General features: G+C 41.7%; 1 protein-coding gene across 3 annotated transcripts in view; it reads left to right on the forward strand.

The window, feature by feature from the left end:
• Positions 1-19093, forward strand: part of etnk2 (ethanolamine kinase 2) — a 73010-nt gene that overhangs the window by 41164 nt on the left and 12753 nt on the right. For all 3 annotated transcript variants that reach the window (XM_073030683.1, XM_073030684.1, XM_073030685.1), the window contains exons 5-6: positions 13338-13421; positions 17570-17730. In XM_073030683.1, coding sequence (XP_072886784.1) covers positions 13338-13421; positions 17570-17730 — 245 coding nt within the window. The remainder of the gene's footprint in view (positions 1-13337; positions 13422-17569; positions 17731-19093) is intronic.

A 19093-nucleotide genomic window follows, 5' to 3' on the forward strand; every position in this document is an offset into this window, starting at 1 on the left:
CCTTGTAATGATCAAGGAGCAATGATCTGTTTCTATGATTGTAACGGGGAAGGGTCCTGTCATTGATGGATGTCCTCTGTGCCTGTTGCCATTGACTCTTAGGAGTTGAGTTCACAAAATGCTATTGGCATTTTGACACTGCAGTTTGTAGAAAAGTACATACTGTACGCGTAGTGCAATAGTAGTGAAATCAGATGGCTAGCTTGAAACTGAATTGATGTTTCCTTATGTGATATTTGAAGAAATGTTCAGAGAAGTGGCTTAAAAATGGGGAAAGTTTTACTGCCGGCATAAGGGATACACAAAGCCACAGAAATGATAATGCCCATTTTCTTAGCTTCTGGATTAAAGAAGCCTGGTGAGAAATTTTGAGTCCCATAAGGGCAAAAAAATTGAAAGGCTCCAAATCACGAGGACCAATGGCAAGAGACCTCACCAAGATATTACTCAGTCATGAAAATGATTGTGACCCACTCCTGCAGCAGTGAGCTGGGACTAAGGTAACTGATATGATGCCATGTAATTGACTGCTGCAGGCTGTGACAATTGGAGTAGGTTTGAAATAGTTTATTGTAAGTCTGCCCAATTTTAATGTGGAAGAGGCTGTCGTGAAGCCTTGATGGTTGGAAAGAATTATTATAGTGGTACAGCACAAAAGCAGGCCTATCAGCCCACAAAATCCATGCTATCACCCAATTATTTACACTAATCTTACATTAATTCCGTTTTAACTCTCACCTCATTCTTGCCAATTCCCGCCAGATTCTCCCACTCACTTGCATTAGGGATTGCTTGTAGTGGTCAGTTAACCCACCAACTGCATGAAATGGCAAGGGGCAGGTGGAATCCACATTCACACCAGAGGTGAGGATTGAACTTGTGTCTGTTGCGCAGTGACTCTACCAGCTGCGCCACTGTGCTGCTGATCTATATGCTAAGCCTGTAATCGATCTACGTAACATGGGAAAGCCAGCTCATAAGTTTTGGGCACAGCAGCTGTATATCATAAGAGCTGACAAATACAGGGAGAAGCAAAACATCAAAGCCTCACGCAAAACATGCTTGAGGAACTCAGCAGGTCAGGCAGCATCTATGGAAGTGAATAACCAGATGGCATTTCAGACTGAGACCCTTCATTAGGACTGAAAAGGAAGGGGGAAGAAGCAGAGTAAGGTGGGGGAGAGGAAGGAATACAAGCTAGAAAGTAATAGGTGATGCCAAGTGGGTGGGGATGGAGGAGTGGCATCGGGGGAGGCAATAGGCAGTTGAGTAGAAGAAAAGAGAAGAGGGGAGCCAGAGTGGGAATTAAAGAGGGAATGAGGAGGAGAATTGCTGTAAGTTAGAGATATCAATGTTCACGCCATCAGGTTGGTGACTATTCAGATGGAATATGAGGTGTTGCTCCTCCAACTTGTAACTGATTTGCAGTAGTGAAGGAGAAGTTTTGGGAAAAAGTTGTTTTCAACATTTGTTTGGAATTGCTAATAGTCTGAATCAAGCTCAGATTGAGCTGGATGCTTTGAAAACAGTTCAATACCTTCAAGGAACCCCCCTCCCCCCCCCCCCCCCCCCCCAAAGTATTTGACAGCAGCAGGCTTGGATTTAATGTTGGCCCAGAGTGTGGCAAGATGAGCTGTAAATAGCCACAGCAGAGCTGACTCTTGGACATTCCATAAAGGGAAGGGCTGTGGAGATGTTTCCTAGAGAGCAAGCAAAAAAAGGGCTGAGTGTCTACTCTGTCAATCAGCGAGGCTCATGGTACAAAATTAAGTGAAAATGCAGGTAATAAAACAAGACCATAAGACATAGGAGCAGAATTACACCACTCAGCCCATCAAGTATGTTCTGCAATTCCACTATCGCTGACTTGTCCCTCTCAATCCTGTTCTCCTGCCTTCTCCCTGTAACATTTGACACCCTTACTATTCAAGAACCGATCAGTCTCTGCATTGAATATACCCAATGACAGGGCCTACGCAACGAAGAATTCCACTGATTTAACACTCTCTGGCTAACTAAATTTTCCCTCATTTATTTTAAATGGATGTCCCTCTTGAGGCTGTGCTCTCTGGTGCTCACTATAGGAAACATCCTCTCCACATCCACTCTATCTAGACCTTTCGGTATTTGATAGATTTTCACAATGAAAACTGACACAAAATACCTATTAAGTTTATCTGCCATTTCTTTGTTTCCCGTTACTACCTTTCTATCAGTCCAATAGCCACTCTTACCGCTCTTTATATATCTGAAAAAACCTTTAGTAGCCTCTTTTATATTATTGGCTAGCTTGCCTTAATCGTTCATCTTTTCTTTCTTTATGGCTTTTTAGTGGCTTTCTGTTAGTTTTTAAAAGCTTCTCAATCCTCTACCTTCCCATTATTTTTTTGCTGTCATATATCATAGAAATCTACAGCACATTACAGGCCCTTCAACCCACAGTGTTGTGCCGACCATGTAACCTTCTCTAGAAACTGCCAAGTAGTACCCCTACTGCATAGCTGTCTATTTTCCTAAGGTCCATGTACCTATCTAAGTGTCTCTTGGAAGACCCACTTGTACCCGCCTCTACCACCTCCTCTGGCAGTGCATTCCACACACTCACCACTCTGTGTGGAAAAACTTGCCTGTGACATCCCCCTTGTACCTGATTCCAAGCACCTTAAAACTATGCCTCCTCGTATTAGCCACTTCATCCGTGGGGTAGATCCTCTGACTATCCACATCAATACCTCAAAAAGCCTCTTTTGCTTTTGTCCTCTTTTGCTTTTATGCCATCTTTGACTTCAAACATGGAGCACCTTAAGCAAGCAAAATACAAATGTGATTGTAACTGTTAATGACTACCCCTCTCGCAAGAAATGATCCACTGGAAATGAAGATGAAGGTTTCAGTGAAAAACTTGTACTCCTAACTGTTTACCTGCTTTTCTATATAAAAGCTCATGGTTTGAATAGGGATTTTTGGGATTTTTTATTACTTTTATAAAGAGTGACAGGATGGTGTGAGGAGCAATGTAGTTTCATACAGGAACAGTGTTTGTAACGCAGTGCGACTTTTGATGTCATACCAGGTACTTGGGTGCAGACCGCCTTCAACAACAATGTTCTGTTTGATCTTCCTTTGCTTGGAAAAGCAAATAACAAAGACAAACTTTTCTCTCATGGGGTATTGTGGGGATGGGACTGGGGGCAAAGATGGGAATGAGTCCTTAGAATAAAACCTGAAAATGTGACCGTGGAAGCGTGAGAAAGCCAATTCTTGATTCAAAGCAGCAGAAATCCCTTATATTAAGGGATTGGACAAGATAGAGGCAGGAAATATGTTCCAGATGCTGGGAGGGTCCAGTACCAGAGGGCATAGTTTGAGAATAAGGGGTAGGTCATTTAGGACAGAGTTAAGGAAAAACTTCTTCTCCCAGAGAGTTGTGGGGGTCTGGAATGCACTGCCTCGGAAGGTAGTGGAGGCCAATTCTCTGGATGCTTTCAAGAAGGAGCTAGATAGGTATCTTATGGATAGGGGAATCAAGGGATATGGGGACAAGGCAGGAACTGGGTATTGATAGTAATTGATCAGCCATGATCTCAAAATGGCGGTGCAGGCTCAAAGGGCCGAATGGTCTACTTCTGCACCTATTGTCTATTGTCTATAAAATATGAAATCCAATCTTTTACTTTGGAAATTTATTTGTAAATAAAAATAGCGTGAGATAGGAATTTGAGAGTTATGAGGTTATAGTAGATGGCTAGTGTTAACTTGTAGATGGGTTGTTATCCAAGTGGCTCAGAACTAAATGTTCTTGTTCTTTTTTAGTTATCAGTTTTGGCCATGGCTCAAATTGTAGTAGACACTTGAGCTTGTCATGTTGGATGGCATTTCAGTAACATGATAATTAATAGTCCTGCATCAGATCTTCACTTTTTTTTTGTAAAGGATTTCTTAATATCACCACACACCAGGACTTCACCTCTTCATCATGGTCATTTAAGCAGGTTTTCTGATCTTCTCATTCAGAAATGGGTGTAATATCACATTTGTTAACTTTGCGGCAGCAGTACAATATAATACAGAGAAGAGGAAAAACTGAATTACAGTAAGTGTATATATTAAATAGTTAAATATACTGCAAAGGAAAAGAAATAAAAAGTAGTGAGGAAACATTCATGGGTTCAGTGTCCATTTGGAAATCCGATGGGAGAGGGGAAGAAGCTGTTCCTGAATTGTTGAGTGTGTGCCTTCAGGCTCTGTACCTCCTTGATGGTAGCAATGAGAAGAGGGCGTAGGTGGTGGAGTTCCTTAGTGATGGACACTCTCTTTGTGACACTTCTCCTTGCAGATGACCTGGATATGGGCTAGTGCCCATGATGGAGCTGTAACTCAGTAACTCAGTAACTCATTTGTGCTTGAGGGACCTTTGCTTTGTGTAAATTGGCTACTGGCTTTTCCCGTTTTAGAACATTTCAAGAATGAAGTGTTCGGCATGTCCTATGGATAGTAATACAAGGGTATTTTACTTGCTGACTTTTAGCCCATTTACGGCTACCTAACCCATGAAATGAGTTACCTGAACTGTCTTCTTACCTGCCTGGCCTAGCACACGAAGCTATTCCAGTTATTACTAACCATAAGTGAGGGGAAATCTGTCTTGTAAGTGCATTGTTGCTTTTTGATATCAAAATAGAGTCATTGAGATCTACTGCGTAAACAGGACTTTTGGCCCATCTCTTCCAGCCTTTATCTCTTTCATCAACCAACTTCCCGGCTGTTTCCTTCACCCCTCCCCCTCTTCTGGTTTCATCAATCACCTGCCACCTTGTACTACTTCTCCTCCCCTACCACCTTATCCTGACTTCTCATCTTTTTTTTTAACCTGTCCTGATGAAGGACCTTTGCCTGAAACGTCAGTTGTTTACAGTACTCTTTTCCATCGATACCGCCTGACCTGCTGAGTTCCTCCAACATAGGTGTTTTGCTTTGGATTTACAACATCTGCAGATTTCCTCATGATTGGAAAAACTGGTTTTAGATCCCATTTTTTATGAAGCTCTAGCCTCTGACAAATTAATTTTATTCATCAGGATCATATTCAACTAATATATTCCGTTAATGTCAGAAACTGTATTCCATTTCCATTATGGAACAAAATGATTTGCCTTTTAATGTTGGAATTCAGTATAGATATGCTCTGGGGAGGAAAGTGTAAGTATGTTTACTTGCTTTGCTAGGGAGTGTGAGACTGTGCAGTTTAATAATTTGTCTGACCCAGTGCCTGCAATACAACATCAACTACACGTCATTTTAACAAAAATAAACTTTGATGGGAGTGAAGTATCACAAGGTCCAATGCCTTCCGGTGTCCATATCACACAATGATGCGACCAGACAGGACACTCTTGATGGTGCTCCTATCAAAAATTAATAGGGGCAGGGAGCCTCACGTGCCTCAATCTCCTCGATGATGACTACTTGCTGCTATTCCTTCTTGACTTGTGAGAAAGCGTTATGGGTCTTGGGTAGATAGTCCATTGGAACTTTGCACTTTTCACTCTGACACTCTCACTCGTGACATTGTGATGAGTTTCCATGCTCCCTTCCATAACTAAGATACCCCCAGGGAAGCCTGAGGGAGGGGGGTGGCGGAAGAGCTTCCCAGCCGGACAGATACAAGGCTACCAACCCAGTGCAATGGATGAACAACAGCAAGTATACGGTGCATCTGTTACAAAATTTGTAAGAACCAGAGAGGCTTGAAAATCCACCGGTCAAGGATGAATTGTGAAGAGCAACAGAGAGCACCACAATGTGCAGATTCCCAATCTGGTGATACAGAGGAGGAGCAAGGTCAGGAAGCACCCCACAGTACCCAGAAGATGCAGTGGAAGAAGCTGAGGCGCAGCTGTGCCACAAAGTGCTAGTGGGGGCAGTCGCCAAGGGAAGAGTTGGACTTGGAAGCCTTTAAGTCCCCCATTTGACAAAGTACAAGGGAAAGAGCCACGTACTGGTCCAGAATGAAGTAGGAGCAGCTGTGGAGGAGGAGAGGACCAGCAGAGCAGTGGCAATGAAACAGCAAGGGGCCTGGACCAAATGGGAGCAGGTGATCGAGTGAAAAATCACATGGAACAATCTCTGGAAGGTGGATCCACACCACATCAAGTTCCTTATCCATGCTGTTAATGACATCCTTCCTAGCCCATCCAACCTGCACTGCTGGGGCCTTGCAGAATGACCAGCTTACCCCCTCTGTGAGAAGACCGGTACGCTAGAGCATATTCTGAGCTGCTGCCCCAGAGCTCTTGCCGATTGCCGTTATTGGTGGCGGAATGACCAGGTCCTCCGGACAATTGCTGAGACAATCTGCAGCACCCTTAACATCTGCCGGAAAACAAGTCTGGTCAAGAATACCATCTGCTTTGTCAAAGAGGGGGTAAGACCAACAGAACACCAGAAAGCAACCGGGTTGGAATTTGTATAAACATAATTAAAGAATGCATGCCGTTTTAAAATTAGAGATTTTTGCATCTAATTTTCCTGGTAATATTGACTCTACTTACAGCATTCTTCCATGATTCTACTGGTTCTTAAATCTTTTTTCTTATTCCATAGCCTAATTCATTGTTCAAAGCTGTTTCCATATCAAACAGGGCAGTTGCCCAAAGAATTTACATTATAGTCTGAAAGGTGCTTTGAAAAAATAAAATTCCACTGAGAATCATAATCATCACGTGTGAGAATATCAATTTTGGAAATGTCAGGGCTGATCATTGACCTGGGGCAAAATGCTGACGGGAAACCCAGAGATTTTTGAAGAGGGCCAAAGCTGTGGCCAGATACTGTGAACCAAGCCACTAGAGTGATTGTTGTTGAATTCTCTTGTTCTGAGCTGGAATGGGTTGGTTTCTGGCAGACAATCTGACCACAGATTTGACGATACAGAGGGTGATTTGTTAACTAAGTCAGTTTTGCTTGTGAATAACACAGGATATGTGTGCCTTTCTGTATAGGTGGTGTCATTTGACACCAGAGTTTGTGACGAAACAATATTTCTAATGTTTTTATTGTCTTTATTAAATCCCAATGAAATGTCATTGGATGGGCTTTGCTGTTGTATGTCAGTAAGTAAGTCTGTTGAAGTAGTGAAAATAGTTGAATTGCAGTCTGTTGGCAATATCACCATAGTTGTATTACATTGTACTTGCTGTATCTTCTCTGAAGATTGTCACCTTGTAATGGAGAGGCTTGTGAATTCCTGAGATCCCAAGAATGCTGGTGTCTGGATATTAGCTCAAGTAGGGTCACCCATGGCGGTAAGGTTGGGGGGAGGTTGTTTTCAAAGAGCGGTCAAACTACGATTTCAATGGTGGAGCTGGTGGAAGATGATGACACGTCACAAAGGCACTGAAGGCGGAGGGAGGCTGCAGCAGTGAAGGGTTCCCAGTTGACTTGCACTCTATGCCCAGTGGGCCCTGATCCCAGGACTGTGTGGTAGCTGCCTGTGCATCAGCCTCCCTGCATTAAAGTCACACACAGGCATGCTGCATTAAGGGAATAACTCACTGGGAGAATGCCATATTTAATTTGTAGTCGATGACTACTACTTGCTGTGTAATACCGTTAGTGTGTCTTCCCACTCGTACCGTATTTGATCAGATGGCTGCAGCACCCTCACACACTGTCAACTTTGTGCTGCCTGTGATCTTTGCTTTCATCACATTTGTCTCTCTCATTTGTATCATCAATCTCCAGTTACCTGATTCTTCATTAAGTAAATAATTTCTCCCACTGAGCTGCCACATACTGTAATCAGTTTGCTCAGTTACGTTTGTGTAAGCCTGATGCTTTGTAACCTATTCATTTATCAGATTTTTTTTCCCTGACTGGATGGGCGTATGATAGCAGAGTTTTATAATGGGATGTGAGGTTGGCCATGAAGCACCTTGCAACCCCTCCCCACCTCCTCAACTCTACTATAGCCCCTAACTTTAAACAGATTAATATTACACTTGATTTTTGACTGTGCAGTCCCCACAGGAGACGATTCCGTTAACTTGGTCAGATATGAACAGCTATTGAGTGATCTTTTAAAGATTAGCTACTGGCGATCAAAATCCAAACTAGTTAAAGCCTAATGACAATAGTCGTGTTGATTTTTTTTCGTCTAGGTTGCTAAGTAACAATGCATGTAATTATTGGCTGAAGCCATAGCTACTGGAATGTGGAATTTGCTTTGGAATGTAGGTCATTTTCAGTAATTATTACTCCTACTTTTGAGAGTTATTTGTGCATCTCCATTCTACTTCTGTACTGTGTACATTTTTAATTGGGGCTGCACCTGACAAAGGACAGAAAATGTAGGCCTAGGGAAGAGGTTAATTGTCGTATGAGTGAAATTGAGCCGGTGCACTTCAGGAATAGCCAGCCTCTGGTGTAGTGATATCTACACCGGATTTCGAGGCGACTGGTTCCGGGTTCGAATCCAGCTAGCTCCTTGCACGTTTTCAATCTGTGCTGAGTCGAGAATCGAGTTAGCAACTCAGCCTCATTTTTAAAAAAAAAACACAAAGCTAAAGAAGTAGCAAGGTTGCAGGCTGATGTACCACAAGGTGCAGGAAAGGAACAACAATAGTTTCAGTAAACCATAAGTTGATGACTAGAAATCTTGTGAAGTGACTGGCACTAATTATGATTGATGAAGTACATCAGATCTTGCATTTCATTCCCAGCTTTTGTACACGTGGTATAACACCAGACAGATCAACTTTGCAGCTAATTCTGATGAAGATTCTGGAGAAGTGTGGATGGATTTACTAGAATGATTAGGAATTGAATTGACTTTATTTCTAGCATCCTTCACATGAGGAGTAAAAATCTGTACGTTATGTCTCCATCTAAATGTGCAATTTATAGTATATACAACAGGACAGTCAATATAACATAGAAATACAGTTGTCAGCATGAATTAATCAGTCTGATGGGCTGATGGAAGAAGCTGTCCCGGAGCCTGCTGGTCCTGGCTTTTATGCTGCAGTACCGTTTCCTGGATGGTAGCAGCTCAAACAGTTTGTGGTTGGGGTGACTCGGGTCCCCAGTGATCCTTTGGGTCTTTTCACACACCTGTCTTTGTAAATGTCCTGAATAGTGGGAATAGTCCGCACCACTCTCTGCAGATTGAGGGAAGTACAGTTCCCATATCAGGCACTGATGCAGCCAGTCAAGATGCTCTCAATTGTGCCCCTGTAGAAAGTTCTTAGGAATTCCAAATGCAAACCTAGACTGGAGAAGCGGCCTAGTTCTTTGCTTCAGGAAAAGGATGAGAAGAGACTTAATTGACATGTACAAAATCATGATGGATTTGTATAGAATAAATTCATGGATTAGAAGACAAATGCAAAGTGAGGCAGGGAGAAACAATCTGGAACTTGTTACCTAGTACAAGTATCGAAACAAAAAGCCAGTTAGCTTCCAAAGGGGATCCACGTATAGATCCTTGAGAGGATAACTGGATATGTGTTTGGGAATGGAGTCGACTGAATTGTTGCATGAGGATTTGGCCTAATCTAATGGAATTGAATATGGCTTTGTGATCTGCTTTGGCTAAAATGACCCATTGCAATTTGGGAGATTTGTTTTCAGTTAATATACTTTGACTTTGCGACATGTTAATATTACATTATTGACATCACTCCAATGCCAACATAGGCTTTACCTTTCAAAAGTCTAACACTGTGTACTCTCTCCTATCTCTATGTCATCTTTACTTTGTTGCTCCTGAAAATCTAATTCTAAATCTGCTCCAATACAATACACTCAGTGACCACTTTATTATTAAATATCAAATCAGCCAATCATGCGGCAACAATCCAATGCATTAAAGCATGCAGGAATGGTCAAGGGGTTCAGTTGTTCAGACCAAACATCAGAATGCAGAAGAAATGTGATCTAAATAACTTCATGGAATGGTTGTTGGTGCTAGACAGGGTGGTCTGAGTATTCAGAAACTGATGATCTCCTGGGATTCACATGCACAACACAGGAAGCTGTATAAAACATCTAGTGAACGACAGTTTTGTGGGTGAAAACGCCTTGTTAATGAGTGAGATCAAAGGAGAATGGCCAGCCTGGTTCAAACTAACAGGAAGGTAACAGTAACTGAAATAACTGCACGTGATGTGCAGAAGAACATTCAATGCTCAACATGTCGGACCTTGAAATAGATGGGCTATATTTCAAGGACCACACTGGGCTCCACTTCTTTGCCTAAGAGTATACCTTAAGTAGGTTGTTTTTGTTTTCTGCTCTCTTTCCCCATTGGAGTGGCGGAGGATTTTACAAAATCTGAACCCTCGATTTATTTGAGATCCCTGTTGTCCAATGAGTTTAATCACATGTCTGTAGAAAGTTTGAACTTTCATCATTGATATGACCAGTTTGATTCTTCGTGCATTTACAAGGGTTAAAGGGAGATTTAATCCTCCAGCTTGTTGTATTGCAGACCTGCAGAACTGCCAGTTTAAAGCAGAGCCCTGTAATAATAACCAGGCAAGGCAAAGGGTGGAGTTGGATAACCAAAAATATCTGTGCATGTTGGAAAGGGCAGAAGCTTAAGTCCAGTCCAGTGATGAAGTGACTGATTTATAAAGAGGTCCTCACATGCATAGTCTGTTATTATGTTACATGTAAGCAATGCTCCATTGAGGATTGTGCTTGCAAGTTTGTATATTGTACTCGTGCTCCTTGGTGGGTGTTTTTATTAGCTTTGACAGTTGCTGCAAAGGGTTGTAGATAGCTAGATCCATCATGGGCACAGTCCTCCCCACCACTGAGGGCATCCTCAAAAGGCAGTGCTCAAGAAGGTGACATCATTAAGGACCCTTTCCATCTAGGACTTGCCACTTCCCTATTGCCACCATCAGGGAAATGTACAGAAGGCTGAAAACCCACATTCAACATTCTAGGGTGCACTTTGTCCTCTCCACTGGATTTCTGAATGGTCCAGGAACACTACCTTGTTGCACTTTATTGATTGGTTGTAACTTGTAGTAATTTTTATATCTTGTACTGTATTACTGCCACAAACCGCATTTCATAACATGTGCAGACATCTCATTTTGCTTCATCATATAACAAAAGAAATGCTGTTACTGTGAAAGAGGTTAGGGAAATTCTCTGGTTTAGTATTCAGTATTTCATTTTTTAACATATACCACCATATCACATTATCTGGCAATGATCACATTGCTGCTTATGCAACCTTGTTTGTACGAAATAGCTTCTTACAAGAATGACTTTGGAAATTACCCATTTGTAATGAGTTGTTTTGGGATGCTTTTTTTAAAAAACATACCATGGAAATCCATTTGCAGACCCCTGCTGTCTGGCTTGTTGACCATCCTGATCCTAATTATTGTCTGAATTCCGTCATCTAAAGCCAGTCGATATGGAATTCTTTCCTATGCCTCTGCACATTTCTTTTATATTTGTGCACTCCAGACTTAGAACTTGTTCAAGTTCCTTAACATCAGCGTGTACTTCTGTCAACTTTTGTTTAAAGCAGGGGTTCTCCACCTTTTTAATGCCATGCACCCCGACCATTAACTTAGGAGTCTGGATCCTGTGTTGGGAAACCCCTGGTTTAAAGTGCCTTGGAACAGTTTGCTTTTTTAAAATGTGCTATATAAATAACATTTGATGCATGCTGAGTTGTTAAGATTCAAGTTATCAAATTCTAAGCTCTTGTCAAAACCAATCTCTCATTAATGTTTTTCTTGAGTCTTTTACCTTTTCCACCTATCACCTCCAGATTCTTTATTGACCCCCCCACCCACCTACCTTCCTCCTCACCTGTTTCGCTGTATCACCTGCCAGCTTGTACTCCTTCCACACCCCACCCCCCCCCTTCCATCCTGCCCCATTTCCAGCCCTGATGAAGGGTCTTAGCCTGAAATGTCAACTGTTTATTTATCTTCATAGATGCCTCCCGACCTGAGATCCTGCAGCATTACATGTTTGTGGCTCTGGATTTTCAGCATCTGCAGAATCTCTTGTGTTTATGAAATCCTGTAGAGCGATTGTTTCTCCTCTTGGTGTGGAAACCAGAGATTTAGACAGTGTAGATTCTGTAGTGTGGCAGCATATTTTGGTCCGATAATTTTCTGTAATATCCCGGTTGCTTATTTTCATCCTGACTATTTTAATCTGTTTTTGGGAAAGGTCAGCACATGGTTTGTTAAAGCAGCAAAAGCAAGCCATAGGATGTTAGATGATGTGGTCTTTTGCAAGAAACTTTTATCTTTCACTATTGCAAATATGCTTACATTGGTGATTTAATAAATTTCTATTCATGTTTGATTTCGAGCAAGTTAAATTGGTCACATTCTAAAGAAATTTATTTGCACCTGCTCTACCTGATTCTTCTCCACGTTAAGGTGGTGGTGATGATTCCTGCCAGGATGACATTCCATAAATGGTAGTTGTATACACCTATGTGTCCATTAGATCATGAAACCATAAAACTTCGCCCATCAAGTCTGCTCCACCCTTCCATAAAGCCTGATTTATTTTCCCTCTTGACTCCATTCTCCTGCCTTCTCCCTGTAACCTTTGACATCCTGATTCATCAAGAACCTATCAAACTCCACTTTAAATATGCCCGATGACAACATCTGCAGGAGGTGCTGCCTCAAGAAGGTGACATCTGTCTCTTTCCATTTGTATGTAAGTATAAACTGAATTCCATATTAGAACTTTTCACCTTTTCGAGAAGTGCTTCTTTTGCCTAAGAAGCATCATTCATTATGTCAGTTTGATCCTATTTAATTCTGCCACTTGCTGTTACTACTGTTGTGATGATTATTTTTAAGATTCACCACCTTTAACAGGCACAAGTTGAGATACTTAGTCATACTCTTTTGAGCAGTTGCTATAGTGTTCAGATGTGTTTTTGATTAATGCAGAATTGGAAAAATAATGAAATACAATGCTTTTTTGTAAACATAAGAATGCTCCATAAGTTGACGCTTCGTTTACTGTGAGCAAATTAATTTTGACATGTTTAAACCCTTTGTTGTCAGGCAGCCAGTGGAAATGCATTAAAACAGTACATGTGGGATAATTCTGGATCAATTTTTAATGACAGGAGTTTGCCACCTTGTATAGAGTGGAGTGGAGTTGAACTTTCTGTTGGTGAAGCTGAATGTACCTATCAATAAAATGCAGTCTTTACACAATCTAGTACTTCAAAATCTGAGTTCTGGCCATCTAATGCAGTGGACTTAGGCTGCCTCTATGTTTGTAATTTTTTTGAGAAGGCTTTTTTTTAATCCTGGTTAATTTATTTGTAGGTTGGGTGAAGTTTATTGACTACGAGTATTCCAGCTATAATTACCAGGCTTTCGATATTGGAAATCACTTCAATGAATTTGCAGGTGAGTATTTTCTACCTGCAGCTTCTCTCTGTTGAACCAAGCCATTCAAGGTGATATCAATGCTTAAGACACAAAGTTGTGTAAATCTAGAAAATAATTCCCCACCACCTCAAACCAACTTCTCCAACCTCAATCTTCTTGAACTGCGGTCCTTGAGGCATAGGTTTACAATGCCTGCAGGGAGGGAATTTCAGGATTTTGACCTGGTGCTAGTAAAGCAATGGCAATTGTATCTCCCAGTTTAGGACTGTGTGTGTCTTGGAGGATAACCTTCCTGTTGGTGGTGTTCTCATGCTTCTGCTGCCCTTGTCCTTCCAGCTGGTAGACTTTGTGGTTTGGAAAATGCTGTCTGAATCTTAGTGAGTTGCAGCAGTGCATCCTATAGGTAGTACAAACTGCTCCTTCTGTGAGTGAGTGTCGTGTCATCGTTTTTCAAAATGTTTTCTTTGCTCTGAAAGGAAATCCTTCCAGTCCTTGCAATGTTAAGTTCTCATTATCTCATTATAGGACAGATGTGGAAGCTTTAGAAGTTGCAGAGGAAATTTATCAGGATGCTGCCTAGATTACAGCATATGTCTTGGGAGTAAAGGTTGGGTGAGCAAGTGCTCTTCATTTTGGAGTGGAGGAGGATGAGAAGTGACTTGATAGTTGTGTATAAGATGAGAAGCCTGGATAGAGTGGATAGCCAGCACCTTTCTCCTGGGACAGGACTGGCTAAAATGAGGGGATAATTTTAAAGTGATTGGAGGAAAGTGTAGGGGGATGTCAGAGGTAGTTTTTTTTAAACAGTGGTGGCCACGTGCATGGAATGTGCTGTCTGCAGTGCTGGTGGTAGAGACAGATAAATTGGGGACATTTAAAAGGCTAAAGGGCCTGTACTTTACTGTATACTATCTATCAAGATGACTCTGCTCAGATTCCTTTCTGATGACTTGAACACAAGTTTGGCTTTAATGCAAAGCCATTGGAGTGCTGTACTTCCACAGATCTAATCTTTCGGATGAGATGTTAAATGAAGCCATATCTGCAAACTTGGAATATAAAGAATGCCATGGTATTAATATCTGTTTATTAGCAGTCAATTCAAAACGTGCTTACTTGGGGATATGCTTTGGAACCGTCAAAGTAGCACTCTTATAATTCAAACATTCTTTATATTTTGTGGTCAAGGAGTACAGCTTTGGCCCCTGTCGTCATATTGTTTGAAGTCTGAACAGAAAACTGCTATTTTTAAACAGAATTTGCTTATCAATTACTGATGTTGATCATTATAAACTGTGTATGTTTGAATTCCTTACTTGCAAGATCAATCACCATTCACAATGGAGGAAATTTTGAGTGGACAGCCGTTGATATTTTGAAGTTAGTAAAGACAATAGAGCTTTAGTTGGGTATGTATCACATACCTTCTGTTAGCTCATCTATATCTATTGTGTGAAAGGACAGAGGCCTCACTCGTTTGGCTTGAGTACGCATTGCCGCAGTCACCCCAGTTTGTCGTCTGGGGTAAGTAGTGGTGTCTCCAGCAGTCTCACTTCAAATATCTCGCTGGGCTACTATGACCCCAGGCAGTCTTTCCTTTAACCTTTGCCTTTTTGTAGCTTCCACACTCCCTCCTCTTTGTCCTGTGGAAGACAACGTAAATCTTAATTTCAATAGCATAGAGTCTCTGAAACTCTGACAGTTTTGTCAGGGGTGCTTGGCTGCTGTATCATGAGGAAGGCAGCTGCTCTGCAGGCTATCATTCCAGAGTAAGTTCAGGCAAGAGACTAAATGGAATATGACAACTAACAAGAATATGGCTCCCATTGCCCACTGTACAATAGAGTTGCCCCTGCTCTTGAGTGAAGTATGAAGTCAGCCAAATGTAACCCAAGCTGAGGATAATGTCTTGTGTAGCTCCTTCTCAATCGCCTTAACCTTATCATCTTCTACTCAGATGTGATATTCTTGGAGAAATCAGAGAGGGTCACCAGTGGTGCAGACATTGCATGCACTGTTACCCAAGTCTGGTCCCGTTCCATGCTAATTACATGCAACACCCCTGGCCACTGGTAACACAAATGCCACTCTTTCTGGCCAACAAAAAGTCCAGTTGCAGATCGATTTTTGAAGGGCCACAGTTCGGCTTGCCACTATTTTGGTGGTGATTACATTGCTGACTTGTATCATATTGTGCTAAGGCTGTATCAGTTAGCCAATTGTTCCAACGCTGAAACTATGTTGAAGTTCTTGTGAGTGAGTCTGGCTGGTGCCCAGAACAGGGTTGCTGTTATCCACAGTGCTTAATTTCCTTAATGCTCCTTCACTGGTGGCCCTGCTCAGTGGGATGTGTGGGCAAGTGGTACATATATGGTATTTTGTAGGGGAGTACGCCCCTCCATGGATTTTGTTCAGGCTGAGATCCCATTTTGGAAGGGGTGCCGCTGGCACCCACTAATGGGCCTGCTGGCCATTAATCCATCCCTTGCTGGTTACAGTAACATATGTCACCCCTATCCCCATGAAGTAGCTTTAGTGCAGTAGGGTTATGCCCTCCATTGTAGGTAGGTTGATACCGGCCCTCAAAACAATTGCATTGGCAAGAGTCATTTCTATGGGCAGTGCAGTTCCCTGTTCCCTAACAGATTTAGTTTCGTTATCAACGAATAAGCTCACTACGATTAAGGGGTATAGGCCGCATTAGCAATCCACCTTCCGAATGGGTGTGCTGTTGGGAGCCTATACAACAACTTGATTGGTTAGTAAACAACGCATATTCTTAACAAAGGTGGAGAAAAATGTTAAGAGTATTAGTATTGTGGGACACTGCTGCATTTAGGCAGGAAGTGGATGGCCAGCTACCCAAAATGCACTTGGTTACATAGATGGCAAGTAGCAAAGATCAAGAGTTCAGTCCACCATTCCTTATCATGGTTCTTCTGGCCACTTGTTTCCTGCTGGCTTAACTTGCAAGGTGTGTATCCACATTGGCTTTCTTTGAACCTTTAAAGCAGTGTATGTGGTCAGCAACGCTTTGAATGGATGTTCCCAGTGGGGCTCCAAGCAGTTCTTACATTGGTAGGCTCTCACCAGTAGTCAATCTTCAGGTTGGTAGGTGTGGCACTCTGCCATTTTCATGACTTTTTGGGCTGTTGATACCTGGTGATTGAGACCTTTGCGTTCACATTAATGCCACACAATAATTTAACACGTTTTCACTCACAGTATGGATGTCCATCTCTTTTACTGAAAAGGGAGGAGTGACTGGCAAACACATGGACATCCCACTGCTACCTCATGCAGAGATAGTTCCTTTGCACGGTTTGGAGTGCAGTGCATTATCTTAAGAGCCACTGGAAGTGCCTCTGACCACCTTAGTCCAGTTTCCTCACACAATTTAACTGGGCTCAGAACACATGCACCCTTATGACTCAAGCATTCTTTATTTTACTTGTGCATAAGGAGAACAGCATGAACCCCCCGTAACCGCACTGCTCTGAAGCCTGAACAGAAAACTATTTATTTTTAAACAGAATTGGCTTATCAGTTACGGATCATGATCATTGTAAATTGTATATGTTTGAATACCTTAATTGCAAGATCAGTCGCCATTCACAGCAGTGTGTTAAAGTCAATTGAAAGTTTGAGCGTATAGCTGATAATTTGAAGTTAGTAAAGGCAATAGAGTCTTGGATGTTGGGTATGTTTCATATCCTTCTGTTAACTTGTCTGTCTTTGGCACCCCCTGTTCTGTAAAGGGATGCTATGTTTGAGGAAGACCTTTCTGGAAAAGTTACAGTACAGAGGCCTCACTTGTTTGGCTTGACTACACTGTCACAGTCACCCAAGCTTATCTTAACTATAGTAGGCAGAGGTGTCTGACTACAACTGCCCCAGGCTATCCTTGCTTTATCTTTTGCCTTACTGCAACTTCCTCAGAGAATTCTGAAAGAACGGCAACGATGCTAAATAAAATTCATGGCTTGTCAATAACCGTAGTGTTTCATATTGTAGAACTTGTGACTGGGTGTTTTGTGCTGCAGTTGTTTTGCATTTCTAAAGCAAGACTGAGAAAAAAGTGTGGCTGATCATTTTGAGCATGGATTTATTGTATTTCTGGTATGTGAGTTGAGCAAATAATTATAATGCGCCTCTTTCTGTGCTAGGGGTGAATGAGGTAGACTACTCTTTGTACCCAGATGAGTCCTTGCAGATGCAGTGGCTGAGAACCTACTTGGAAGCGTGTAAACAATTTACCAAGAAGGGAGGCGAGGTAACTGACAATGAAGTGCATACCCTTTATGTACAAGTCAACAAATTCTCCTTGGTAAGTACACGGTGTGAACCCAAATCAGGAACTAATGAGTCTCAACAACCCTGTTCATCGTATTCCCCCAATCTGCTTTATGCCATATCCTAATCTATCCTGTCCCATAGCATTATCTCATTGAGGAAGGAACTATGTAACTCTGCCTTAGTTTCTTCACAGACAGAAACTTAATCCTTTCTCTCGTTAAAACATGCTGATTGTATTTTAATAAAACATACTATCCATTGGCTTAGCAATTGTACCCTATTTATGATTACAAAGAATCTGAGTGCTTTATGTTCCAGTTCTCCTCTCTTTGAAGAGTAATTTCATCCATTACTTTGAAGCATAAACCTTTGTTTTAATCAATAACAGTATAGCCAATGGTTAATGCAAGTTGAATATATTACAATTTATTTTGATGGTATTGATTGAAGGAGAGGTGTTGAACAGGGAATTCCAGAACTTGAGACTTAGGCAAGTGAAAGCACTCTGTTAGGTACACCTGCTTGTTAATGCAGATGTCTAATCAGCCAATTATATGGCAGCAACTCAGTGCATAAAAGCAAGCAGACATGATCAAGAGGTAAGACTGTGAGCTTAGTGACTTTGTGGCATGATTGTTGGTGCCAGATGGGGTGGTTTGAGTATCTGAGAAATTGCTGATCTCCTGAGATTTTCATGCACAACATTCTCTAGATTTTACAAAAAACAAGTGGCATTTCTGTGGGTAAAAATGCCTTGTTAGTGAGAGAATAGCTAAACTGGTTCAAGCTGATAGCAACACAACAGTAATTGAAATAACCATGTGTTACTACTGTGGTGTGGAGAAGAGCATCTCTGAATGCACAACAGGTTGAACCTTGAAATGGATGGGCTACAACCACAGAAGACCATGAACATACGCTCATTGACCTCGTTATTGGGTTCAATAGGTACCTACAAAAGTGGCCGCTGAATGTAGTGCAGCATTAAGATTTGGGGGTAGACAAGAGGTCAGAAATGATATCACACAAGATACTGGAGGGTTATAGAGCTTTAATGACAGAGCTGGGGGTGGGGGTTGAAAATAAGAGTTTTAAAATCAATATCTTGGTAAACTGTAAGCCGGTGTACACTGATGGTGTGAGCTGAAACTGGTCCTAAAGTAAATTGTAAGAGATATTTTATATCATGGAGATAAACATATGGCAGTGGAAGAAATCCCTTTTCACAGGAGTATTTTCAGCCATTAATGTTTGAAACCAAATCATTTACACTTTGATATTTAGAACGAAGCATACAGTACTGATTTTTGTCTTGGATATGACATTCTTGTTCCTGATTCACTCCAGAATTATCCTGGCTCGGTTTAGAACAGTGCTGCACTGTGGGAGTTAAG

Source organism: Hemitrygon akajei, chromosome 27, assembly GCF_048418815.1.
Source record: "Hemitrygon akajei chromosome 27, sHemAka1.3, whole genome shotgun sequence".
Lineage (NCBI taxonomy): Eukaryota > Metazoa > Chordata > Chondrichthyes > Myliobatiformes > Dasyatidae > Hemitrygon > Hemitrygon akajei.